Source organism: Chiloscyllium punctatum, chromosome 4 (assembly GCF_047496795.1).
Source record: "Chiloscyllium punctatum isolate Juve2018m chromosome 4, sChiPun1.3, whole genome shotgun sequence".
Taxonomy (NCBI): domain Eukaryota; kingdom Metazoa; phylum Chordata; class Chondrichthyes; order Orectolobiformes; family Hemiscylliidae; genus Chiloscyllium; species Chiloscyllium punctatum.
Window position 1 is genome coordinate 1,683,785 of NC_092742.1, and position 14,099 is coordinate 1,697,883.

General features: G+C 45.5%; 1 protein-coding gene across 17 annotated transcripts in view; it reads left to right on the forward strand.

Moving 5' to 3' along the window:
* Positions 1-14,099, forward strand: part of pomt2 (protein-O-mannosyltransferase 2) — a 259,016-nt gene that overhangs the window by 146,740 nt on the left and 98,177 nt on the right. For all 17 annotated transcript variants that reach the window (XR_011960401.1, XR_011960400.1, XM_072567928.1 and 14 more), the window contains one exon: positions 5,786-5,862. Coding sequence is in view for 15 of the 17 variants with exons in the window: in XM_072567928.1 (XP_072424029.1) it covers positions 5,786-5,862 (77 nt within the window). In the remaining 2 variants the exon portion in view is untranslated. The remainder of the gene's footprint in view (positions 1-5,785; positions 5,863-14,099) is intronic.

Here is a 14,099-nt window from a genome sequence, read left to right on the forward strand (position 1 = left end):
CGAACAGAGTTGTTGTCTCTGGTTTGTTACCCGTGCCACGTGATAGAGAGTCGAGGAATAGGGAGAGAGAAGAGTTAAATGCGTGGCTACAGGGATGGTGCAGGAGGGAGGGATTTCGGTACTTGGATAACTGGGGTTCTTTCTGGGGAAGGTGGGACCTCTATAAACAGGATGGTCTGCACCTGAACCTGAGGGGCACCAGTATCCTTGGGGGGAGGTTTGCTAGTGCTCTTGGGGGGGGTTTAAACTAACTCTGCAGGGGCATGGGAACCCAGACTGTAGCTTTAGGGTGCAGGACCTGGAGTGTAGGGAGGTTAGGAATATAGCATCAATCTTAAAGGAGGGTGCCTGTAAACAGAAGAGTGGCTTGAAGTGTGTATACTTTAATGCCAGAAGTATACGAAATAAGGTAGGTGAACTCGCAGCGTGGGTTGGTACCTGGGACTTCGATGTTGTGGCTATTACGGAGACATGGCTAGATCAGGGACAGGATTGGCTGTTGCAGGTTCCAGGGTTTAAATGTTTTAGTAGGGTCAGAGGTGGGGGCAAAAGAGGGGGGTGTGTGGCTTTGCTTGTCAAAGATAGTATTACAGCAGTGGAAAGGAAGATGGACGAAGATTTGCCATCTGAGGTAGTTTGGGTTGAGGTTAGGAATAGGAGAGGTGAGGTCACCCTGTTAGGAGTCTTTTACAGGCCTCCTAATAGTCCTAGAATCGTTGAAGAAAGGATTGCGAAGATGATTCAGGAGAAGAGTGACAGTAATAGGGTGATTGTTATGGGAGACTTTAACTTTCCTGATATTGATTGGGAAAGCTATAGCTCAAGTTCGTTAGATGGGTCAGTGTTTGTGCAATGTGTGCAGGAGAGTTTCCTGACACAATATGTAGATAAGCCAACAAGAGGTGAGGCCATACTGGATTTGGTTCTGGGTAACGAACCAGGCCAGGTATTAGAACTAGAGGTAGGTGAGCACTTTGGGGAACAGTGACCACAATTCGGTGATTTTTACTCTAGTGATGGAGAGGGATAAGTGTGTACTACAGGGCAAGAGTTATAGCTGGGGGCAGGGAAATTATGATGCATTGAGGCATGACTTAGGATGTGTGGATTGGAAAAGTAGATTCCAAGGCAAGAGCGTAATTGATATGTGGAACTTGTTCAAGGAGCAACTATTGAATGTCCTTGATAAGTACGTACCTATTAGGCAGGGAGGAAAGGGTCGTGTGAGGGAGCCGTGGTTTAATAAGGAGTTGGAATCCCTTGTTAAATGGAAGAGGGCGGCCTTTGTAAAGATGAGGCGTGAAGGTTCAATAGGGGCAATTGAGAGTTATAAGGTAGCCCGGAAGGACCTGAAGAGAGAGCTAAGAGCAGCAAGGAGGGGACATGAAAGGTCCTTAGTTGGTAGGATTAGGGAAAACCCTAAGGCTTTCTATAGGTATGTTAGGAATAAAAGAATGACTAGGGAAGGAATAGGTCCAATCAAGGATCGTAATGGGAAGTTGCGTGTGGAGGCTGAAGAGATTGGGGAGGCGCTGAATGAATACTTTTCGTCAGTATTCACTCAGGAACAGGACATTGTTGCCGATACGAATACTGAGGCACGAATAAGTAGAATGGATGGCTTTGAGATATGTAGAGAAGAGGTGTTGGAAATTCTGGCAAGGGTGAAAATAGATAAGTCCCCTGGGCCTGATGGCATTTATCCTAGGATTCTCTGGGAAGCAAGGGAGGAGATTGCAGAGCCATTGGCCTCGATTTTTGTGTCCTCTTTGTCTACAGGAGTAGTGCCAGAGGACTGGAGGCTAGCAAACGTGGTTCCCTTGTTCAAGAAGGGGAGTAGGGATAATCCTAGTAACTATAGGCCAGTGAGTCTCACTTCTGTTGTGGGCAAAGTCTTAGAGAGAATTGTAAGGGATAGGATTTATGCACATCTGGATAAGAATAATGTGATCAAGGATAGTCAGCATGGTTTTGTGAAGGGCAGGTCGTGCCTCACAAACCTTATTGAATTCTTTGAGAAGGTGACTAAGGAGGTAGATGAGGGGAAAGCGGTAGATGTGGTATATATGGATTTTAGTAAGGCGTTTGATAAGGTCCCCCATGGTAGGCTACTGCAGAAAATACAGAGATATGGCATTGAGGGTGAGTTGGAGGTTTGGATTAGGAATTGGCTCTCTGGAAGAAGACAGAGGGTAGTAGTTGATGGCAAAGGTTCATCTTGGAGTGCCGTCACTAGCGGTGTTCCACAAGGATCTGTTTTGGGACCATTGCTGTTTGTCATTTTTATAAATGACCTGGAGGAAGGGTTAGAAGGTTGGGTGAGCAAGTTTGCGGATGATACGAAAGTCGGAGGAGTTGTAGACAGTGAGGAAGGATATGGCAGGTTACAGCGGGATATAGAGAAGCTGCAGAGCTGGGCAGAAAGGTGGCAAATGGAGTTCAATGTAGCTAAGTGTGAAGTGATTCACTTTGGTAAGAGTAATAAAAAGATGGATTACTGGGCTAATGGTAGACTACTTGGTAGTGTGGAAGAGCAGAGGGATCTTGGTGTCCATGTACACAGATCTCTGAAAGTTGCCACCCAGGTAAATAGTGCAGTGAAGAAGGCATATGGCGTACTGGCTTTTATTGGTAGAGGAATTGAGTTCCGGAGTCCTGAGGTCATGCTGCAGTTGTATAAGACTCTGGTGCGGCCGCATCTGGAATATTGTGTGCAGTTTTGGTCGCCATACTATAGGAAGGATGTGGAGGCACTGGAACGGGTGCAGAGGAAGTTTACCAGGATGTTGCCTGGTATGGTAGGAAAATCCTATGAGGAAAGGCTGAGGCACTTGGGGTTGTTTTCATTGGAGAAAAGAAGGTTTAGGGGTGATTTGATAGAGGTGTACAAGATGATTAGGGGGTTAGATAGGGTTGACAGTGAGAACCTTTTTCCACGTATGGAGTCAGCTGTTACAAGGGGGCATAGCTTTAAATTAAGGGGGGGTAGATATAGGACTGATGTTAGGGGTAGGTTCTTCACTCAGCGAGTCGTAAGTTCATGGAATGCCCTGCCAGTAGCAGTAGTGGACTCTCCCTCTTTATGGGTATTTAAGTGGGCATTGGATAGGTATATGGAGGATAGTGGGTTAGTGTAGGTTAGGTGGGCTTTGATCGGCGCAACATCGAGGGCTGAAGGGCCTGTACTGCGCTGTATTCTTCTATGTTCTATGTTCTACTATCTAAACCAGCAAAGTTTTGGAAAGAATTCTGAAGGATAGGATTTAGGACTATTTGGCAAAGCATAGTGTGATTAAAGGCAGTCAGCATGGCTTTGTGAGGGGCAGGTCATGCCTCACAAATCTTATTGAGTTCCTTAAGGATGTGACAAGACAGGTTGACAAAGGTCGAGCAGTGGATGTGGTGTAAATGGACTTCAGCAAGGCATTTGATAAGGTTCCCCATGGTAGGCTCATTCATAAAGTCAGGAAGTATGGGATACAGGGAGATTTGGCTATCTGGATTCAGAATTTGTTGGCTGACAGAAGGCAGTGAGTGGTTGTAGATGGAAAGTATTCTGCCTGGAGGTCAGTGTTGAGTGGGATCCGCAGGACTCTGTTCTTCGGCCTGTGCTCTTTGTAGCTTTTATAAATGACTTGGATGAGGAGGTTGAGGAGTGGCTTAGTAAATTTACAGATGACACAAAGGTTGGAGGTGTCGTCGATCGTATCGAGGGCTATTGCAGGCTGCAGCGAGACATAGACAGAATGCAGAGCTGGGCTGAGAAATGGCAGATGGAGTTCAACCTGGTAAATGTGAAGTGATGCATTTTGGAAGGCCGAACTCGAATGCTGAAAATAGGATTAAAGACAAGATTCTTGGCAGTGTGGAGGAAAAGAGGGAACTGGTTGTGGAAGTAGATAGATCCCTGAAAGTAGCCACCCAAGTTGATAGGATTGTTAAGAAAGCATATGGTGTTTTGGCTTTCATTAACAGGGGGATCGAGTTTAAGAGCCACAAAGTTTTGCTGCAGCTCTGCAAGTCACTGGTGAGACCACACTTGGAACAATGTGTCCAGTTCTGGTCACCCTATTATAAGAAAGATACAGAGGCTTTGGAGATGGTGTGAAGAAGGTTTACCAGAGTGCTACCTGGACTGGAGGGCTTGTCTTATGAAGAAAAGTTGAATAAACTCTGACTTTTCTCTCTGGAGAGAAGGGGGAAAAGAAGACCTGATAGGGGTGCACAAAATAATGAGTGGAATAGATAGAGTCAATAGCCAGAGACTTTTCCCCAGGGCAGGATTGTCTGCTGAGAAGTGGCACAAGGGTTCAACCTGGATAAATGGAAAGTGATTCATTTTGGAAGATCTAATTTGAATGCTGAATGCAGGGTTGAAAAGAGGATTCTTGGCAGTGTGGAGGAACAGCGGGATCTTGGGGTCCACGTACATAGTTCCCTCAAAGTTTCCCCCCAAGCTGATAGGGTTGTTAAGAAGGCGTATGGTGTTTTGGCTTTCATTAATGGGGATTGAGTTTAAGAATTGAGGTTTTGCTGCAGCTCTATAAAGCCCTGGTTGGATCATACTTGGAATATTGTGTCCAGTATTGGTAGTCTCATTAGAAGAAAGATGTAGATGCTTTAGAGAGGGCGAGAGGAGATTTACCAAGATGCTGCCTGGATTCGAGGGTTTGTCTTATGAAGAAGGCATGGTGGCTCAGTGGTGAGCACTGCTGTCTCACAGCACCAGGAACCAGGGTTCAATTCTCACCTCGGGCAACTGTCTGTGTGGAGTTTGCACATTCTCCCTGTGTCTGCATGGGTTTCCTCTGGGTGCTCCGGTTTCCTCCCACAATCCAAAGATGTCCAGGTCGGGTGAATTGGTCATGCTAAATTGCCCATAGTGATAGGTGCATTAGTCGGGGTAAATAGGGGATTGGGTCTGGGTAGGTTAGTCTTCGGAGGGCCAGTGTGTTTCCACACTGTAGGGAATCTAATCTTTTCATACTGGAGAGAAGAAGGAAGAGAGGTACCTTGGTGGAGGTATACAAGGTAATGAGCGGCATAAATATAGTAGATAGCTAGACTTTTCCCGAGGGCAGAAATGGCTGTCATGAGGCGTAATAATTTTAAGGTGATTGAAGGAAGGTATAGGGGCGATGTCAGAGGGAGGGTCTTTAATCAGAGAGTGGTGAGTGTGTGGAATGCACTTCCAGGGGTGGTGGTAGAGTCAGAGACATTCGGGACACTTAAGCGACTGCTGGACAAGCACATAGACGGCACTAAATTGAGGGGTGTGTAGGTTAGGTTGATCTGAGATTAAGATAAATGTTCGGCACAGCATCATGGACCAAAGGGCCTGTCCTGTGCTGTCTTGTTCTGTGATGGCATTGATATTGTTGTTGGAGCTGCATTCATCCAGGTATGCAGAGCCTGTTCCATCACACTCCTGACTTGGGTCTTGTAGATGGTGGATAGGCTTTGGAGAGGTGGGAAGTGTCTCATTAAAGACTATCAGCCTCTGATGTGCTTCATGTTTCCATCACCTCATTTCTTTTTCATCTTTCGAGTACATGTTTGGACCCAAGGTTATTTTGAAGCCAGGAGCTGAATGGCCTTAATCTGCAAAGTTTGAGTTGAGCTATGACTAAGTGCCATTTGATAGCACTGGCCACTTTCCTCATGTTGATGATTGAGTATAAACTGTTGGGGAAGCAATTAGCTGGGTTGGATTTATTCTGCTTTTTGTTGGGTGTTTTTTGGATGCTAATATTTGAACAATCTCATGAGTCCTTTCTCATTGCAGTGCCTAATATTAGCCTTGAGGTTCTGAAACCCTCATTCCCAGAGATCCTGCTTGAATCGCATGTCGTCATGATCCGGGTCAGTATATCTCCTCAATGTGAATGTGAAATCAGAAAGACTGATTGCAATTTTTATAGTCCGTTAATCTATGGCATTGAATAATCCCCTATTTTTTATTTACTGTATCTCTTGAGCTTCCAGTGTGCACTTGGTGGCATTCTGCTCTCCTATGCATCCCTTCCCCCACTCAATTTGTGTAGATCACTAATAGAGGAGTTCAAATTTGGCTCAGTGAATTAGTGTGACAAATTATACAGAGTAGACCATTAACTACAGGTTTGAATTTCTCACTTTTATCAGTAATTTTGATTACAGAAAAATGAAAAGAAAAAGTAATATGACATGGACACTTTCAACAAAAGGTTTGTAAAGATGTAAGAATATAATTGATGTAGTGGAAGTATCCTGATATGTTAATAAACAATGTCTCATGTAATTCACTAAACTTAGTAAGCATGGAGATGAGATTATGATTTGACACAGTTTAATATATATTAAACCATATTAGTCATCTCTCGCTCTGCTTCTCCCCACTCTCTCCCTCATCCCTCTCTCCCCCCTCCCTCTCGTTGAGAGAGCAGCCCTGTGGTCTGGTCAGACTGTAGCGACTTTATATTTACTTTGTTTTTGCTGCTTCTCTGACTTCAGTCCAGATTTAAGCATAAGTGTTATGAACTAGGCCAGACTACTCAAAACTCAAAGCAGGCAGTCCTAGACCTAACTTTGCAACTTGTTTCAGTAAGTGTACAGTGAAAATTACCCGGAGTAAGATAGCTAGGTTCACATCTAGGTTTTAGAACAGACAAAACATTTATTCACAAAATTACACAATGAAACACAAAGAACAGAATAAAGAATTCCAACAGAACTCAGCCTATCCAACTCCACTTAATTATGCTGTTCTGAACACACTCAACAGTCCCAATGAGCAAACTCTGTTTAAAACCCAGTGCAAATGGAACACATGCTTACAGGTTGAAGTTGAAGGGCAGAAAAGAGAGAATTTCCACACAGCTCCCTGTTGAACTTCCCAGTTCAGGACTAAACCGAAACTGCTTAGCTCAGCTAGCTAGAGACCTGACTACTCCACTCTCTCTTTGTACAGGTCACTTCTAAAGCATGACCACTTCACCCAGAGTCTCATCTGTTAAGAGGAACAACAGATATACCGAACAAGCCAGATGGCTTCCTCTTTCAAAGACCGCAATTTCCCCCCAGACGTGATCGACGATGCTCTCCACCGCATCTCCTCCACTTCCCGCCCCTCCAATCGCCATCAGGACAGAAACCCACTGGTCCTCACTTACCACCCCGCCAACCTCCATATACATCATATCATCTGTCGTCATTTCCGCCACCTCCAAATGGACCCTACCACCAGGGATATATTTCCCTCCCCTCCCCTATCAGCGTTCCGAAAAGACTACTCCCTCCGTGACTCCCTCGTCAGGTTCACAACCCTAACAACCCAAGCTCCACTCCCGGCACCTTCCCCTGCAAAAGAAATGCAAAAACTTGCACCCACACCTCCCTCCTTACTTCCCTCCAAGGCCCCAAGGGATCCTTCCATATCCGCCACAAATTCACCTGCACCTCCACACACATCATTTACTGCACCCGATGTGGCCTCCTCTATACTGGGGAGACAGGCCGCCTACTTGTGGAATGTTTCAGAGAACACCTCTGGGACACCCGGACCAACCACCCCGTGGCTCAACACTTCAACTCCCCCTCCCACTCCACCAAGGACATGCTGGTCCTTGGACTCCTCCATCGCCAGATCATAGCAACACGACGGTTGGAGGAAGAGCGCCTCATCTTCCGCCTAGGAACCCTCCAACCACAAGGGATGAACTCCGATTCCTCCAGTTTCCTCATTTCCCCTCCCCCCACCTTGTCTCAGTCCCAACCCTCAAACTCAGCACCACCTTCCTAACCTGCAATCTTCTTCCTGACCTCTCCGCCCCCACCCCACTCTGGCCTATCACCCTCACCTTGACCTCCTTCCACCTATCGCATATCAAACGCCCCTCCTCCTTACCTTTTATCTCAGCCTGCTTGGCACACTCTCCTCGTTCCTGAAGAAGGGCTCATGCCCGAAACATCGATTCTCCTGTTCCTTGGATGCTGCCTGACCTGCTGCGCTTTTTTTCAGCAACACATTTTCAGCTCTTATCTGTTAAATAAAAGGCCTCCCAAAATCCTTTTCATCTCTGTACCAAACCAGACTGATCAAAGTTTGGCCTGGTTTATTACCCTCTGAAAAAAACCAAAGACAGAGTCTCCTTGAGCAAATGAACAACTTTTAGCAAAAAAGGTACGAGCTTTGGGACAATAACAGATGATGCAATGTGTTTCTTTTAGTCCATATAATGTTGCTCCTGAAGATATGGAACCTTAAGGTAAGAGTTCCACATTCATTTTCAAGGAATCCATTACCAAGTTTCCAGGCTCGCAGTTCATTGAGTATTCCTTAGATGAAAAGTTTAAAACCATTCTCTCTCTCTCTCTCCTTTGCAGCCTCTTTCCCACCTTGCAACCTCATTCTGGTCCTCATCTTGCGAAGTTGCTGGAAAAGCTCAACCGGTCCAGCAGCACCCATGAAGAGGAATCAGAATTAATATTTTGGGTCCGGTGTCCCTCCCTCAGAACTGGCAGGGCTGCGATCTCATGAGAGAGTGAGAGATGATTGTGGTTGAACCCAAGAGTCACCAGGCCTCAGACCCCAGTCCTAATCAAGGGCCACTGGACCTGAAATGTTAACTCTGAAACCTCTCCACAGGTGCAGCCAGACCTGCTGAGCTTTTCCAAAAACCTTTTTGTCACCCTTAATTTACATGTGCATAGTACTTGACACTGATCAGCTTCCTCAGAGCCACCTCTGAGTGAACAGAGCTTCTGACGCTCCTTTTTTTTCACTTACCTTTCTTTTTTTAACCAACCCCTGCACTACCACCTAACAGCAACAGTGCTTATATTTTTTCCTCCAGTAATCATGTGTGTATGCAGGTGTGAGACACAGTGGAAAAGGAGCAGGTGAATAAATCTTTATTCGTTTTCCACCACTGGGAAGCAAGAAAGCACCTGAGTGTCCAATGACAAGCAGTACCCTTCTCATGAAAGGGCTACACTCCTGTTTGTATCTGTCATCAGGACTCCCTGTTTGGATCAGGTTAACAGCCTCAATTAGGGAGCTCATATTAGACATAGGTCATAGGACATTACTGCACAATACAGGCCCTTTGGCCCTCGATGTTGCGTCGGCCTGTCATACCAATCTGAAGCCCGTCTAACCTACACTATTCCATGTACGTCCATATGCTTGTCCAATGACAACTTAAATGTACTTAAAGTTGGTGAATCTACTACCATTGCAGGCAAAGCATGCCATACTTTTACTACTCTCTGAGTAAAGAAACTACCTCTGACATCTGTCCTATATCGATCACCCCTCAATTTAAAGCTATGCCCCCTCGTGTTCGCCGTCACCAGACTTGGAAAAAGGCTTTCCCTGTCCACCCTAACTAATCCTCTGATTATCTTGTATGTCTCTATTAAGTCACCTCTCAACCTTCTTCTCTCCAACAAAAACAGCCTCAAGGCCCTCAGCCTTTCCTCTTAAGACCTTCCCTCCATACCAGGCAACATCCTAATAAATCTCCTCTGCACCCTTTCCAAAGCTTCCACATCCTTCTTATAATGTGGTGACCAGAACTGTACACAATACTCCAAGTGCAGCCGCACCAGAGTTTTGTAACAGCTGTAGCATAACTTCATGGATCCGGAACTTGATCCCTCTATTAATAAAAGCTAAAACACTGCATGCCTTCTTAACAACCCTGTCAACCTGGGTGGCAACTTTCAAGGATCTGTGTACCTGGACACCAAGATCTCTCTGCTCATGTACACTACTAAGAATCTTACCATTAGCCCAGTACTTTGCATTCTGGTTACTTCAACGAAAGTGAATCACTTCTCACTTCTCCGCATTAAACTCCATTTGCCACCTCTCAGCCCAGCTCTGCAGCTTATCTATATCTCTGTAACCTACACCATCCTTCATCACTATCCACAACTCCATCGACCTTCGTGTTGTCTGCAAATTTACTAACCCACCCTTCTAAGCCCTCATCCAGGTCGTTTATAAAAGTGACGAACAGCAGTGGACCCAACACCGACCCTTGCGGTACACCACTAGTAACTGGACTCCAGGATGAACATTTCTCATCAACCACCACCCTCTGTCTTCTTTCAGCAAGCCAATTACTGAACCAAACTGCTATATCTCCCACAATCCCATTCCTCCGCATTTTGTACAATAGCCTACTGTGGGGAACCTTATCGAACGCCTTGCTGAGATCCATATACACCACATCAACCAGTTTACTCTCATCTACCTGTTTGGTCACCTTCTCAAAGAACTCAATAAGGTTTGTGAGGCACGACCTACCCTTCACAAAACCGTGCTGACTAACCCTAATCAAATTATTCTTTTCTCGATGATTATAAATCCTATTTCTTATAACCTTTTCCAGCACTTTACCAACAACTGAAGTAAGGCTCACTGGTCTATAATTACCAGGGTTGTCTCTACTCCCCTTCTTGAACAGGGGAACCACATTTGCTTTCCTCCAGTCTTCTGGCACTCTTCCTGTAGACAATGACGATTTAAAGATCAATGCCAAAAACTCTGTAATCTCCTCCCTGGCTTCCCAGAGGATCCTAGGATAAATCCCATCCGGCCCAGGGGACTTATCTATTTTCACACTCTGCAGGACTTCTAATACCTCTTCCTTGTGAACCTCAATCCCACCTAGTCTGGTAGCTTGTATCTCAGTATTCTCCTCGACAACATTGTCGTTTTCTAGAATGAATACTGTCGAAAAATATTCATTTAGTGCTTCCCCTATCTACTCTGACTCCACACACAACTTCCTACTACTATCCTTGATTGGCCCTAATCTTATTCTCGTCAATCTTTTATTCCTTAAATATCTATAGAAAGCCTTAGGGGTTACCCTGATTCTATCCGCCAACAACTTCTAATGTCTCCTCCTGGCTCTTCTGAGCTCTCTCTGCAGGTCTTTCCTGGCTACCTTGTAATCCTCAAGCGCACTAACTCAGCCTTCACACCTCATCCTAACATAAGCATTCTTCTTCCTTTTGACCAGAGATTCCACTACTTTCGTAAACCACGGCTCCTGCGCTGTACAGCTTCCTCCCTGCCTGACAGGTACATACTTATCGAGGACACACAGGAGCTTTTCCTTTAATAAGCTCCACATTTCTAATGTGCCCATCCCCTGCAGTTTCCTTCCCCATCCTATGCTTCCTAAATCTTGCCAAATCACATTGTAATTGCCTTTCCCACAGCTGTAACTCTTGCTCAGTGGTACACACCTATCCCTTTTTATCACTAAAGTAAACAAAACAGAATTCACCTGGATTGATCGCATTACAACTATTACGTCCCTTCCCGCCTAAGTCTGAGAAATAGGCATGTTCTTTTACTTGTAGACTCTCATAGAACATAGAACATAGAAGAATACAGCGCAGTACAGGCCCTTCGGCCCTCGATGTTGCGCCGATCAAAGCCCACCTAACCTACACTAACCCACTATCCTCCATATACCTATCCAATGCCCGCTTAAATACCCATAAAGAGGGAGAGTCCACTACTGCTACTGGCAGGGCATTCCATGAACTTACGACTCGCTGAGTGAAGAACCTACCCCTAACATCAGTCCTATATCTACCCCCCCTTAATTTAAAGCTATGCCCCCTTGTAATAGCTGACTCCATACGTGGAAAAAGGTTCTCACTGTCAACCCTATCTAACCCCCTAATCATCTTGTACACCTCTATCAAGTCACCCCTAAACCTTCTTTTCTCCAATGAAAACAACCCCAAGTGCCTCAGCCTTTCCTCATAGGATCTTCCTACCATACCAGGCAACATCCTGGTAAACTTCCTCTGCACCCGTTCCAGTGCCTCACATCCTTCCTATAGTATGGCGACCAAAACTGCACACAATATTCCAGATGCGTCTGCACCAGAGTCTTATACAACTGCAACATGACCTCAGGACTCCGGAACTCAATTCCTCTACCAATAAAAGCCAGTACGCCATATGCCTTCTTCACTGCACTATTTACCTGGGTGGCAACTTTCAGAGATCTGTGTACATGGACACCAAGATCCCTCTGCTCTTCCACACTACCAAGTATCTGACCATTAGCCCAGTACCCCATCTTGGTATTACTCTTACCAAAGTGAATCACCTCACACTTAGCGACATTGAACTCCATTTGCCACCTTTCTGCCCAGCTCTGCAGCTTCTCTATATCCCGCTGTAACCTGCCATATCCTTCCTCACTGTCTACAACTCCTCCGACTTTCGTATCATCCGCAAACTTGCTCACCCAACCTTCTAACCCTTCCTCCAGGTCATTTATAAAAATGACAAACAGCAGTGGTCCCAAAACAGATCCTTGTCGCACACCACTAGTAACCAGACTCCAGGCTGAATATTTTCCATCAATCACCATTCGCTGCCTTCTTTCAGAAAGCCAGTTTCTAATCCAAACTGCTAAATCACCCTCATTTCCATGCCTCTGCATTTTCTTCAACAGCCTACCATGTGGAACCTTATCAAAGGCTTTACTGAAGTCCATGTATACCACAAGGTAAAAACAATGACTGCAGATGCTGAAAACCAAATACTGGATTAGTGGTGCTGGAAGAGCACAGCAGTTCAGGCAGCATCCAACGAGCAGCGATGCAGGGCTGATGAAGGGCTTTTGCCCGAAACGTCGATTTCGCTGCTCGTTGGATGCTGCCTGAACTGCTGTGCTCTTCCAGCACCACTAATCCAGTATCCATGTATACCACGTCAACTGCCCTACCCTCATCTACATGCTTGGTCACCTTCTCAATGAGGTTTGTGAAACACGACCTGCCCTTGTTGAAACTATGTTGACTATCTGAAATCAAATTGTTGCTTGCTAGATGATTATAAATCTTATCTCTTCTCATCCTTTCCAAAACCTTTCATACAACAGTAGTAAGGCTCACTGGTCTATAATTACCTGGGTCATCTTGACTGCCCTTCTTAAACAAGGACACGATATTTGCAATTCTCCGGTCCTCTGGTACTAAACCTGTAGACAATGACGACTCAAATATCAAAGCCAAAGGCTCTGCTATCTCCTTCCTAGCTTCCCAGAGAATCCTCTGATAAATCCCATCCAGCCCAGGGGACTTGTCTACTTTCACTCCTTCTAGAATTGATAAACCTCTTTGTAGCTAACCTCGATTCTTTCTCGTGTAATATCTCATACCTCATTCTTCTGGTCTACAATATTCTCCTTTTCCTGAGTGAAAACTGATGAGAAACGTTCGTTTAGCACCTCTCTAATCTCCACAGGGTCCGTACTCAACTTCCCACTTCAGTCTTTGATTGGCCCTATTCCTACCTTAGTCATCCTTTTATTCCTCACATACCACAGAAAGCTTTAGGGTTCTCCTTTATTCTATTTGCTGGAGAATGCTCGTGTCCTCCCTTTGCTCTTCTTAACTCTCTCTTTAAATCCTTCCTCGCTGATCTGTAACTCTCCATTGCCTCATCAACACCTAAGGCACTTGCATCTCTTGTTAAGCAGAAGCAATTGCTGTAGTAAACCACAGTTCCCTTACCCTATCGCTTCCTCCCTGCCTGACAGGGACATACCTATCAAGGACACGCAATATCTGTTCCTTCAACCAGCTCCACATTTCCATTGTCTGCATCCCCTGCATTTTGCTACCCCATTCTTTGCATGGTGGTACAGTGGTTAGCACTGCTGCCTTGCAGTGCCAGAGACCCGGGTTCAATTTCTGCCTCAGACAACTCCCTGTGAAGTTTGCACGTTCTCCCTGTGTCTGCATGGGTTTCCTCCAGGTGCTCCGGTTTCCTCCCACAGTCCAAAAATGTGCAGGTCAGGTGAATTGGCCATGCTAAATTGCCCGTAGTGTTAGGTGAAGGGATAAGTGTAGGGGAACGGGTCTGGGTGGGTTGCGTTTCGGCGGGTCAGTGTGGACTTGGTGGGCCGAAGGGCCTGTTTCCACACTGAAAGTAATCTAATCTAATCTAATCTAATTCATACCTAATCGCATTATAATGGCCCTTGTCCCATCGATAACTCTTGACCTGTGGCATATACCTATCCCTTTCCTTCGCTAAACTAAGCGCAACTGAATTATGGTCACTCTCTCCA